Here is a 13,690-nt window from a genome sequence, read left to right as displayed (position 1 = left end):
CTTGGTGAGATGACTTGGTAATTGCAAGAATACCATAAACGGTAATTGCACATGAATAAAAAACAATATTCATCAAAAGGAGATAACCCACTAAGGAGAAGGATGGTCAATAGTAATAATTTTTATTCACATATTTAGTATCATTGAGAGATGAAAAAGATTTTTCATTCCAACCATTTGAAATGGACAATTCAACATGAATTTGCAAATCAATGTGACCACCACCAAAACACTGGACTATAAAAGAAGCGAGAATACCATAAACCGTAATTGCACATGAATATTAAAAAATATTCATCAAAAGTAGATAACCCACTAAGGAGAAGGATCGCCAATAGCAATCATTTTCATTCAGGTATTTAATATCATCGAGAGATGAAAATATTTTCACGCCAACCATTTAAAATCAGAAAAAATAAGTAAATAAATAGAAGTAATACATATATCGTGTGGTTAAAATTTTAGATATAGAAATCATATAAATCCAAAGCAGGGTTTTAAAGTCTTGAAGTCATGCCAAGCCCATACCATAAGGTAAGAACTCCTCAATGAATTGTATTAACCATAGATCTCAACCCCGTGTGGTAAGGGAGGACTCCCTACCAAACTACACCACTTCAACCCTAACACAACAAGATGGGGAGAAAATTTTCTAGAAGACTATGCCCATTTTTCACATGTTATCCGATCATGTTGATGTCCCTGGGACATTCTCCCAACTCATCCATAATCGAACAAGACAAGGTAAGGGACTTCTTCCTAGACCATATCAATCCCAAATAGAATAGGGAATGCGCCCAGACCACGTGCCCCAAAAAATCCCAATCCAATGAGATAGTGAATTCCCACTGAAAACACCATTCTAGTAGTACTTCACGAAAAAAAACACAATTTCCCACTTTCACAAAAATAAATGCAATGGAGACCAAAACTTCCAAATAAACAGAAAAGGAAGCATTTTCTTGAAATTCAAAAACACAAAGAGAGCATTGAAATGAATATACATAGTTTACTCATTGAAACTCAAATAACGAAACAATTTCAAATATCACCAATCAAGAGGGCGAAGTATGAAACTTCATCAAGTTATCTAGAAAATAACCTTATCATAAATCACCGACATAATCTCCTCCATCATGGAAGCTATAGCTGACCATGTCACCAATTAACAACCCTCCGAGAGCACCACAAAGCAATCCAATGGGGCCACCCTTAAACATCATACACTAAGGAAGAAAATAAGCTTGGATAAAAAAAGTCAACTTTGACTATTTAACACTTTTAGCCTAGGAATCAAGTCTTAGTGTGTGATGTTTAAGCCGTCCCATCTAACGCCTAGTCCCAATCCCATCTCGTTCGTCTTCGACCACTATTGTTGGACAGGGGTGTAACACTGATTGTAAGAATGGTATCCACCCTAGTTGTAAGGAAGGTAACCGCCCTAATAGCAAGGAGAGAAACCTTGTTGTGGAGAATATTTCCCACTAGAGGAGGAGGATAAAGTGGGTAGCGTGCACGTGGAGGTAGAGGGTAAATTGGATATCTAGTAGGTAGCGGGTAATGCAGCCACGAGCTCATTCTTGCCCTCATTTCCCTCCTTATGTGTTAGAGCGGCATAACCATATGTTGGGGTTGTGCTACCATTAACAGGGGCAGAGCTTCCATATGCAAGAGGGGCAACTCCATATGTTGGTGTGGTACTGCCATTAGTAGGTACCTGAAAGGCACTTGGCTCATACACTGGCTAAATACATAACTATGAGTGCATTCCCCACAAATAAGTCAGACTCGACACTATTTCTGATTATATGATCATGAATTTCCTTTTCGTCGTCTATATGAGAGAAAATCACATGTCTTGAGCATGCACAAAGGTAAAGGTGAAATTTTCAGCATGTCCGCCTTTATCTTGCATTTGATAGTATAATCTAAGAGCTTCCTCAAAGACCCTAATACAGCTATAGCCTCTAATAATGGTGTTCCATAAAAAAGACATTTCATTGGGGCCCTTTGTCAAACAGTTGGCATGCTTTAACCCTGCTGCCACAGATTGCATACATTGCCACAGACTGCATCCATTGCAGCAAGCTTTGATTCCAAAAAGACATGTTGATTCAGTCCAATAATTAATAAATGTGACTACACTATCTTGCCTTGAGATAGCAATGTGTTTTTGAAAGAATCCAACAATAGGGAAGCACAAGATTACATAGTTCAATTCATGTCTCTACTGTTATATTATTTTTGGGTTGTGAAGAAATCCCAATTTTGAATTTTGTGAAGGTTTCAGAGAAGCAATGGCATGACGAAAGAATCAACAACTTTTTAATGCATGATAGATCTTATATGGCTAGCATGAGTCCACAGTCGATTTCATAATGTTCAAAACTGAGTGGGAAGATGAACTGTATAACCCGTCTCAAGACTTAGTCCTGAGAAAAAATTTCAAGCATTTTTGTGACTTACATTCATGACCGATCACCTTGGACTCTCTGGAGTGGCAAGCATGCCCATTCGCAAGAAAATAGGTGGTAGGATGTCTAAACTAGAACGTGCAAGGAACAACAATGAGAAACAATAGCGGAAAAGAGGAAAGAGAAATGAATGGAAAAAAAACTATTCACCAATCTATTTATGAATGTCTAAAACCATTCCCCGACACCGGCTTCCCAGCGTGAGTCAAATTCCGCTGGAGGAAACTCCAAAAGGAAAGCCTATCGGCTAATTACAACTAATAAAACATACCTAAGTTAAGCTAGAGGAAATAATAAATACCTAATTTAAACTTAAGCTACAGTAAATAATAAATTACTGTAACACTGCCTAAGCATGATACAAGGAGACACTTTTGATATTTTATTTCACTTAAGTGATAAGTCACTTATTAAATTATTCAAGTGAACTAATAAAATATTATTTCCATACCTTGGGAAATTTTTCAAGTCCTAAAAAAAAGATGCCACTCTTTTTATTTGAGGGGAAATCGAGACAGAGACTAGTAACCAGAAAGGGCACTTACTATAAATAGTAATATGCTAAAACTAGAAAACTGTCGAAGTCCTGAAATTGAAGATGGTGCACACAAAACTTGAGAGATGACTGAAGCTATAATTAGTCACCACAAATAGCACTTACAATATACAGTAATCTGCTAAAATAGAAAGTTAGCCAAAACTTATTGACATCACTGGCTAACATTCCACCAGAATTGAGGCCCCTAACCATCTCTGCCTTGCCTATTGGAACCCAAGGAAAAGGCTAACGGAAAATCCATGTTGACACTTATTATAAATATAAAGTACAAAGTGTTGGAGTTGAGGAAAGCCAACTCCGAAGACGCCAAGATCACCTGCATGCGAAACCTGTCAAAGAGAAGCTATAGAAGGGGAGAAGCATGGAGCACGGGCAAAAACCCTAAACGGACATGAGAGCCATCATAATGCAAACACAAGAAGAAATGTATTTACAATAATGTGATGTGATGATTTACAATGAGAGAGAGCCCAAATATAAAGAGCTCATGGAAGCTTGTAGAACAAGCTGGAAGGTGGTAGAAGATAAGTGTGACAACTAGAAGGGAACAAACTCCCGTGTTGTCACCAACTAACCACAACACGCATTAAATATAAAATATTAAATAAATGCATGACCTAAGTAAGCTTAAGCAATAGAATAAATAATTAATAATTAATTATTTACTCTAACACCCCCCCTTAAGTGCAACTTAGGGAAATGCCTTAAGCTCACAAAACTAAGATGAAATGCATAATGGGTCCCGACAACGAGGCCATTTTAGGTACCCAAGTACAATGCAAGAAAATGCAACCTCTGTAAGCAGGGAAAGAGAGAAAACCACATGGGAAAAACCCTCCCCTAAAAAGAGGTAAGAACCCAGTGAAGAGCTGAAGAAGTCTCCAACTAGGGAAATTGTCCCCTAAAACAGGAACAAGAAGTGATCATGAAGAAGCAGCATCACTGAAGCATGAAGAAGTCGCAAATCTGCCAAACTGCTAATCTGAAGAAACCTCCATGGAAGAAAAAGGACTACATTTCTGAAAAGATGAGAAAACCAGCTTTCCAAAAATATAAAGTTTTCCAAAAACAGACATGGGACGCAAAAGATATGCATGCTGGAGTCAAAAATAGGACTTCGGACTTCAACAGAAAAAATAGGTAATAAAATAGCATCAAAACCTAAAAATACCTACACCAAAATCTCCATCTCGGAACCAGCTTTCCGGTGCTTCTTTCGGATCGGAAAAATACCTCTGTATGCAAGAGTTATGGCCAAAAAACCACAAGTAGGTCCAAAAGAGAACTTGAAGGAGAGTGCAAGGCAGGTTGATGACATCGCGCTGACGTCAGCAGACCTAAGATTTAAATTGACGGTCCATCAGCCATCGCAGCAAAAAAAGAGTGCCACGTGGCATATCCACGTGGCAGCTGATGTGGCAGACGTGGCAGGGGTGACGTGGCGGGTCCACGTGGCAAGGTGCCACGTGGCGCCCATGCCACGTATCACCCCCGTAGTGGCTACAGATTGCTGACGGGCTGCAGAGTTGTCTGAGCGGCACTGGCGGGCGGAGGTGGCCGTAGGGCGGTGGAACCGGGAGGAGACCGGGCCGCGGCAGAGCGCGGGCTGAGAACTGGAGAGGCGCCGCCGGCAGAGGGCGGCGGCCGGGAGGCGGCCAGGCCGCGGTGGAGCGCGGGCGGCGCTGCCTGCTGCGGCCGCTGCGGGCTGCACGCAGGTGGCGCGGCGGTGGCCCCACGGTGGCGCAGCGGCAGTGCACCCAGAAAACACATTTTTAAAAAAAAATTTACGCTCTGCGTCCGTACGATCCGTACGACAGCGACCCTGAAAGCCTCAAAAAATCGCCAAAATTGCCCTGTCTCCAAAAACGAAAAGCTTTATATGAATCCTGACTGCAAACGGCCTTTCAGATCCAATGGTGATGTCCGTTTGGTCCCAAAGTGCTCCGAAAAATTGCTGATCCCCTGATTTGAAGAAAAAATGCACAAACAAACTAGGGTTTGTGACTTCAAATCACGGCTTCAAAATTTCTTTAATGAAGCTGCAGCAGGAAGGCTCTGATACCATGTTGGAGTTGAGGAAAGCCAACTCTGAAGACGCCAAGATCACCTGCATGCGAAACCTGTCAAAGAGAAGCTATAGAAGGGGAGAAGCATGGAGCACGGGCAAAAACCCTAAACGGACATGAGAGCCATCATAATGCAAACACAAGAAGAAATGTATTTACAATAATGTGATGTGATGATTTACAATGAGAGAGAGCCCAAATATAAAGAGCTCATGGAAGCTTGTAGAACAAGCTGGAAGGTGGTAGAAGATAAGTGTGACAACTAGAAGGGAACAAACTCCTGTGTTGTCACCAACTAACCACAACACGCATTAAATATAAAATATTAAATAAATGCATGACCTAAGTAAGCTTAAGCAATAGAATAAATAATTAATAATTAATTATTTACTCTAACACAAAGATGTTGTCCGAAATCATTTCAAGTAGTGTCATTCATCTCCATTAATCCATCTAAATGCACAGTTGACATTGGAACACCACTTGTAACTGATTGACACTAGCCATTAAAGTCATCAAGCTACATTAGAAAAGAAACCTTAAAAAGAACATTAAACATTCAAATAAGATATGTGGTTGTCCCACTTCATGTACATTGATCCCACGCCATAATTAGCCCCCAACTCCTCTTTTTGCAAGCCAACATTTTCAATACCCTTATTGTAGCCCATGTTTAACTGAAAAATATTATCCAAACTGAAAAAAAATATTGTCTTAGCTCTTTTTCATCAAACTTTTTACAACAGTAGATATTAAAAATTAAAGAATCTTGAAAATTAAAGGAAAACTTACCTCACTACCACTGGCTTTCTACTTCCCACCATTGGAATGTTGTTCTCCTCTTCTTGTTTTTCATCGTTCCTCAAAGCTCACTGCTCATTACTGGCAATCAAAAACAATGCAATTTGTTAATGCTGCTATTTTTCTCTTGTTTATAAAGACAAGGTTACAACTTTATTAGGTTTGAGTATTTGATAGAAATGCAACGATTTTGTGGGTCATCTCAATCCTCTTAATTTTTTGTTTTTTATTTAAACATAATTTCTACCTGGGTACAGCAAGTCGTACCTTGATGGTAGACAACAATTTTGGGGGCACTTCCAAGTAGGCAGCAAAGTTAGGGGATGGCCTGGGGACACTCCTAGTGCATCTCCACATTCCTTTAATGTTTCAACTTTCAAGTACAAGAACAGACCCTAAAGATGCATCCTCATGTATCAATGAAAATAATTTATATTTTTACAATTAAAGCCATCCTAATTGCAAAGAAAGTGCGAGTGAAAGAAAACAAAAAATGTACACCATGAATACTGAAATAAGGATTTTCCTCATTAATTTTGTAATTGTTGATTATAGTGCACATTGCATAATGAATGCATCACTATATAATGTGACTTCAAAGTTTGAACCCTAAAAATCAATTGCACATTACAAACTATATTTGTCAAGCTATAAAGTCACATAAAGCAAGAGTGACACTACCTGCTATGAAGTATGATTAACTGTGAAGCTGCAATTCCTAATGTCTTTTATGGGTTATATGCTAGATCATAAGTATTTAATACAAACAGGGTAGGATGTGATCCAATGCAATATAAACCAGATTGGTCACAATCACTTAGTTCATTAAAACGCTAATATAGACCACTATTTACTACCAAATAATAAAATACAAGGGTCTTCTCCACCCGATCCAATGTAAAGATAATATAAAGGGAGTTGATGGCATTTAGTCTTCATGCTATGGTCCAATATTCTAAATTGGTATATAGGAGAAATAGCAAGGCACTATGTTTCTCGTGAAGACCAAAATCACCACCCTATCTATTTCCTAAACCATTGCTTACAACTCAGATCTGGTTTCTATGGTGCCCAGAGCATTCTATTATTGCTATCAATAAACCTTTCCCAAGAGCTATCTAGGGTGACTGACATAACTCACAAATTCTTACTTCCAGTACAACAGAGTCAGTTTCAAGGGAGCCATAGGAACAATGGCCATATGTCATCCCAGATAGAGAAATAAATCTGCTCTCAAGCATGAAATCTAACAAAGCAAAGAATAAACAGATGTACCCTTAATATCACCATAACATGAGACAAAGTTTACAAAAAGCATGAAACAGTCTCATTAAAGGAATCATATAATTCCTGATATTCAAGCTCCAACATACTGCTCACAATTAATTTTAATTTGGTTGATCTTCATCAAACACCTAAGCCATCCTAAAGATATCAAAATCACTTAACCTAAAAACCACCCTTTTTCTTAAGGGAAAAAATCAGATAATGATAACAAATAAAATCAGAAACTAACATAAATATTCAGAAAAATTTCAATCAAAACAGCAGTCAATGTGTTTTGAAAATATCACAATTTTAAATTTTTTCATGAAAATATCAGTCTGGCATGAGATCTGATATTTTTTGAAATATAACAACATTTGCTTGTATGACCAAGACTGCGTGAAAATCCTATTTTCAAGATCAAACCTTGGAAAAAAGCATCCTTATCAATCCTTCAACCAAAATCGACCATAAAATATGGTATAGCTCTTAGGCATTATTAGAGTGCCAATATGACAAACATCTCCACTTTTTGTAGCAGGCTTTGAGAGCTCATTCATATGAGTTTTGTGGTGAATGTCAACAGCCAAAAGAAATATATATTATGAAATACACACTGGCCTATCAGAGAAAATATCAGTATCCTTACACTATGAGAAATAGATAACTTGCAACATGATACACAAGTTAGGATTGACTTTGATTATTTTGACCTAAAGCTGATTGTATGTCAAGTGAGCTGTTGAGAGTCTATTAACAACTTCCCGTGTTTGGATGTGTGGAATTGCTCCACACATTGATCACTAAGAGAGAAGAAGGAATATTTTTCCTTTCTATAGTTAAAATTAAATGCTATACAATGTGAAGTTCAATGAACTTAGTATAATACCTTTTTCTATTCTTTTTTTGAAAGCATCATTTGGCATCAAGATGAAATAGTAACTCTCAAAGAACATATGTGCAAACAGGATAAATGTGGTGACAGACAGACAATTTTTTAGAATAAACTAGCTAAATTATTTCCAATGGAAATCTGCTAATCATTAATTACATCTTTCTTTCATCTTTGCCTCAAAATGCTATTCTGTTTACAAAGTTGAATGAAGATAAAGTTTTGTCCTGATTGATGCACAAATCCAGCATTTGTTACCATAAGGGAAAGCTAGGTGTATGAAATGTTAGTTAATAAAAAATGGTTTTCCAAATCAGAGTTGGAGATTTGAAAACAAGGTTTAAAAACAATACATTACACTCCAAGGTTTTTGAATGGAAAACAATCAACCATAAGGGTTTATTTATGCAACTTAAAGTAATGATTGTCATTGAAATGCTACGGCTATGAAACTAGCAATTACTAATGACAAAGCTGCAAATGTAAATGTAAATGAAAAGGTGCTTGACTGGACATAGCATGTAAAAGTTGCTGGAATTGCGAAAAAAGGTCATTATTGACTTTCTTGGCTGGTCAGTTATTGCATGGACTGAAATTTGTTTGCAACAAGGGCTCCCCACAGGATACTGACATAAAAGGAGAAAAGTGGACAGTGGTTATTTTAGATTGTTCTTGACTGGAAGGCCGAAGATATAGATTACAATGCAACAAACAAGCCACTTACCAAAAAAACTTTATGTAGGCAACATCTCAATTCTGTGGATAAAAAGAAACTAGTGTCTAATTCAAGGATGAAGGTTGAATAGCTCAATTGATTATTGCAATATTATATGTGCAGTAATAAGCATGTTTTTGTTTGAATATATTTTCAAAATGACAACATAATGACTAACAATTGCATAAGTTTGTCTTGACTGATATACTGTTTACAGAATTTAAAAAGTGCTTGTACTCAATTTTTGACTAATGATGTAAATCTCACAATCTTTGAAAGAAATTAAAAGTATTCAAACTTTCAATGTGTTTGCAAGAAAAGTTCATTCCAACTAGAAAATGAGAGTGAAATATATGAAAAATTCAAGAGTAACCATGACATGATCACAAAAATCTGAACTGCACTATGTTGCCAAAGATCTTTACATTGATAAGACTCTTGGACATTATACATGGAAGGCTATTCACTTTTTTCTTCATGAAAAGCATCTTTAGTCAAATTCCAGAGATTGTCAGTAACAAATCTTGCAAGAACATTTTGTATAATATATGCAATTGAGAACTGTACAATTTTACATCAAACACCACATGCAAGTTGTTCCAGCACAAATGTGTGCTCTTCGCAAGAAATGTGCAATTCAAAACGGAGATTGGTCAGTAAAATTTCTCTTTCCCAGCTTAATGAACCTTGGGCATGAAAAGCCTCTAACACAGAGCAATATGCAAATAATTCCAACTTATGTGTGGATACATTGTGCTCGTCTGCCAGGCGAATTCCATTTTTCTTTTGCTTCTTCCTAAGTTTAGGCAGTTTTCTGGTGTTATAGTGAGTATTCTTTCTATTGTTTGGCACTTTATCTCTTTCATCTTGAATTGCAAGAGCAAAAGCAGTGTGTCTCCCAGTAGTTGAAACAAAATAATCTTTATAGTCCGTATTCATGTGAGAAGCATCAACAAAAATCCCCTTGGCATGAAGTGTCCCTTTGTCTACATGTTGTGCTGATTCTGAATGCCTAAATCTCTTTATTTTGTCACATTTGTCAAGACGAAAGCCCTCATCTACCTCATACATACTTTCTACAATTGCATTCCCTTGTTTTGATGTCTTCCGTTTTCTTGCCTACAAAAATAATTTTAAGCATGTGTTAGATACACTGGTGTAAAGGACTCGACATCTTAATAAACAAGTCAAGTTTTAATAATATTCTCAACATAAGGTTGTATCCCAATATTCAAGTAGATCCAAATAATACAATGCATGATGCAACTCTCTGACAATCAAAAAAGAACCACCCCTAATAGAGCTAACAAAGTAAGATCGATATAAAAGTGTTCATATGAAGATCCAAAATTCTCAAAATTGCTAAAAAAGCCTATAGGTAAAGGAAGATGAGATCTCAAATGAATGTAAAGGTTTGAAAAGCTAACATGTGCACCAAGACATAACTAAATGAAATGGATATCTTCCATTACAAAAGAGAGATTAAAAGTTTGTTCCAACTGTTATATTAGATACCTACCTTCTTAAGATCTGACATTGCCATGAAAACCCTTCTAATTATCAATAGGAATCAGTTATATTATGAAATCTCAATGCTAATATTCTAATTATTCTAAACCAATTGTTTCAATTTTATACACTAAAAACTCAAAAACTTGTAGCAAAGATACATTGATAATTCTAATTCCTCGGGGCCCAATAGCTTCCTGATATGTCATACAAGGCACAAGTAGTAAAAAAGGGCATACATTTCTCCAGGCATAAATATATTAGACAATTCAATGAATGTAACTACAAACAAAAGGCAATCAAGAATATGCTATTTTCCAGAAACTACAAGATCAAAATGTTTGATGCCAATGGAATATTAAACAAATGATATTAAGTCAAAACAAAGGCCTGTAAACTTTTCCCAAATTCTTAAGTTATTAGAGATATTTCGGTACATTTGAGGATTGTATTCATTAGGAACTACACTTAAGCTGGATATTTATTGTATTGTATGGGTAAGAAAGATACCCTTTCTCACTAGATAATAAAACCCATGTTCAGTGATCTGCTTAAAATCTGGTAGATTATCTTGAGATTAATGTAATCGCTGAGGATAGTGGTGTCTCTATATGATAGCAAGAATGCAATGTATTTTGTTAAACTCGTGTATTGGAAGAGTAGGACGTGATATATTACTTCGTAATTCATTGTGAACAATGATACTTTAGAGTACGTAGTACATAGCATGGGATATAAATACGACATCTTTACATGTTATTTATTAATATCATTATGCACAAGATCATTGCACTTGATAGTGACATGTGAGATACGACTTGGTTGCCTTTACCATAGATAAAAGTGGCATGCTCAATTACCTACTAGTGATAGGTTATGTATAGAAGATATTTCATTCTTTAAATCATGCCTTAATTATGTTGAATTAGGTCACTGTGTTTAGTTGTCATATATGTGAAACCCTAATGCTTAGTAGAGACTTCAATTTACCATCTACGCAGTACTTATACATGATTAAGTAGGATAGAATAAAAGTTGGGTGCTTCTGTTATATGCTCAAGAGGCAAAATATTGAAACATTCTTCAAATATTTTCATTAACAACACGACAGAAGTTAAACGGTTAAAAACAATTGCCAAACAGGTAAAGGAAAATATTTACCGAAAGAGATAATGACCATTTCCCATCCTTCCATTCCTGCCTGGTCTGAATATCGGAGTAGGGGTATCTCATGCAATTGTCATAGCAAGGGAAGTACACACTATAATATCTGTGAGGAAGAACCTCTGAGATAATACCTTCCCACCAACAATCCTTGTCAAGAACCTCAACTTGATCACCACCTGCCCAACTAATAATGTTCATCTTAGGAGGGCGCGACCTTAATTGGTTGCATTGTAACTCCAACATCAGAGGATGCCCCTCATCTGTCTCAAATTTATCATACTGGACACGATAAATATTCCCCTCTTGAGACACTATAGCACCCTCAAACCAAGCCCCTACAAAACCAGGTTCCTTGCTGCATGTTTCGACTTCCATACCATTTCTGAACTTCATCTTTATACGTCCAAAAACACTTGCAAGATGCTGCTGCATTGCCTAAGCCTCTACGCATAACACATTATTATTTTAATTTTTTTAATTTTTAAAGTTCAGAAGGTTGCATCTTAATGCCGGTGGCTATACAGCCACGAAAATGCATTTCCTATACATTGCCTTTTCTAACTTTTTAAAAAATTAACCAAGTCCTCTCCTTCTTATGGAAGTGCATTTTAGTATGGCCATATTTCTAACATTTGTGGGCCCACAAACTTATGTCCGTTGCTTATTATAGTAGTAGATTGAAAAGTAACATATTTCTAACTATTATTCAAAGTTTTATATATGTGGATTGGATGTTGTCTATGGTTTTGGTTTTGTTTTTCATATTATATATTCTTTATTGTCATTTTTAAATTTAATTTTTTTTGATTTACTATTTTAGAATATAATTGTGATGCAATAAGTAGTATATTAAAAAATTACATTGTATTTTTTAACATTTTATATTTTAATTGTGATGTCAATGCTCACTTCATTTTAATTTTAAAGTAATCTCTAATTTGTCTCAATTAGTTTAATTTTTATTATTTTAGATACATGTTTATATTTTTAAATATTATTAATATGTATATAAAAGATTTGAATTATATTTAGTTTATATCTAAGATATATTGTAGGGTGTGATTTGGAGCTATTTGATGCTCTTAAGGGGGGTGCACTTGGACTTGCATCATCAGTCTCTAACATTTTGTGACGTTAGAAGGTGATATTGAATGGTAGTGTCTAGTTTTGTCACCACTTGTTACAAATTTTAATATAGATGTTCATACTTGTTAAAGTTAATACACATGTTTAAGATATATTTGTAATGTCATTTCATGAACCCAAGTGTTCTTATCTTTGAAATGTATTGTATCTATAGTTCTAAATTAAGTTTAAGCTATTTTAGATATATGGGTTTCCTAAATTTTATTATCAAACAAAAATATTAGACACTTCTCTCTTCTTCAAACAATTATAAAACAAAAAATAAATGTACATATTACATCTATCATGCTACAATACTCTTTAAAATATCTATAGTCCATTTCCAATTAGTGGCCAAATCAAAGCCTCCCTCTTATGTGCTTCAAATTGATAGATCAAAATCATAGATAGTTTAGCCTTCATCATGGAAAAAATATCATTACCTTTCATAATATGATTTGTGATTGCTCCTTTTTTATGATATATAATGGTGATATTTTTAAAATATATTTTTAATGTCATTTCATGAACTCGACTATTCATATCTTTGAGATATCTTACATCTATAGTTCTAAGATTAAATTTAAGTTATTTTAGCTTTGTGGGATTCCTAAATTTTATTAACAAAAAAAAATAGTGAACACTTCTCTCTTCTATATAAACATAAAAAAAACATTATAAAAAAGCTACATATTACATCTATCATGTTACGATGCTCTTTAAAATATCTATGGTCCATTTCCCTTTAGTGGTCAAATCAAACCCTCCCTCTTATGTGCTTCCAATTGGTAGATCAAAATCATAGATATTGTATCCTTCATTATGAAAAAAAAATTACTATCTTTCATAATATGATTCATGATTATTCTTCTTTTATGACATATGATGGTGATTTTTCTTTAACAACATCCCTCTATTTTATTAATGCATCTACGGATGATGGTATTGATGAAAAAAAGTGTTGCATGGTATTGTCATTGATGTCAACTTGATAGGTCTTGTCATTAATGCCAATTTGAGATCATTAATATATTTGGAGAGGTTGGTAGATATTGTGGGGTGAGTGATATAGAAGTTCATCAGATGTATACATGGAAGAATATTAATCTAGATGAT

At 35.5% G+C, this 13,690-nt stretch overlaps 1 protein-coding gene across 1 annotated transcript; it reads right to left on the bottom strand.

Moving 5' to 3' along the window:
• Positions 1 to 9,349: 9,349 nt before the first annotated feature.
• On the bottom strand, positions 9,350 to 11,881 carry LOC149569285 (uncharacterized). Its single transcript, XM_089816870.1, has 2 exons — positions 11,444 to 11,881; positions 9,350 to 9,892 (listed from the first exon to the last, which is right to left on the bottom strand). The coding sequence occupies exons 1-2, from the start codon at positions 11,879 to 11,881 to the stop codon at positions 9,350 to 9,352; spliced, it is 981 nt and encodes a 326-aa protein (XP_089672996.1).
• Positions 11,882 to 13,690: the final 1,809 nt, after the last annotated feature.

Source organism: Cupressus sempervirens, chromosome 3 (assembly GCF_028749045.1).
Source record: "Cupressus sempervirens isolate cs-2001-9-10 chromosome 3, ASM2874904v1, whole genome shotgun sequence".
Classification (NCBI taxonomy): Eukaryota; Viridiplantae; Streptophyta; class Pinopsida; order Cupressales; family Cupressaceae; genus Cupressus; species Cupressus sempervirens.
Note: the sequence above shows the minus strand (reverse complement) of the source record. Positions and strands in the feature narration are given on the sequence as shown.

Excerpts from the sequence above, each read along its gene's own strand:
- LOC149569285 (XM_089816870.1), bottom strand. The coding sequence starts at position 11,881 with ATGCAGCAGCATCTTGCAAGTGTTTTTGGACGTATAAAGATGAAGTTC. Across the intron at positions 9,893-11,443 it reads AATGGTCATTATCTCTTTCG|GCAAGAAAACGGAAGACATC; the intron begins GTAAATATTTTC and ends TTATTTTTGTAG.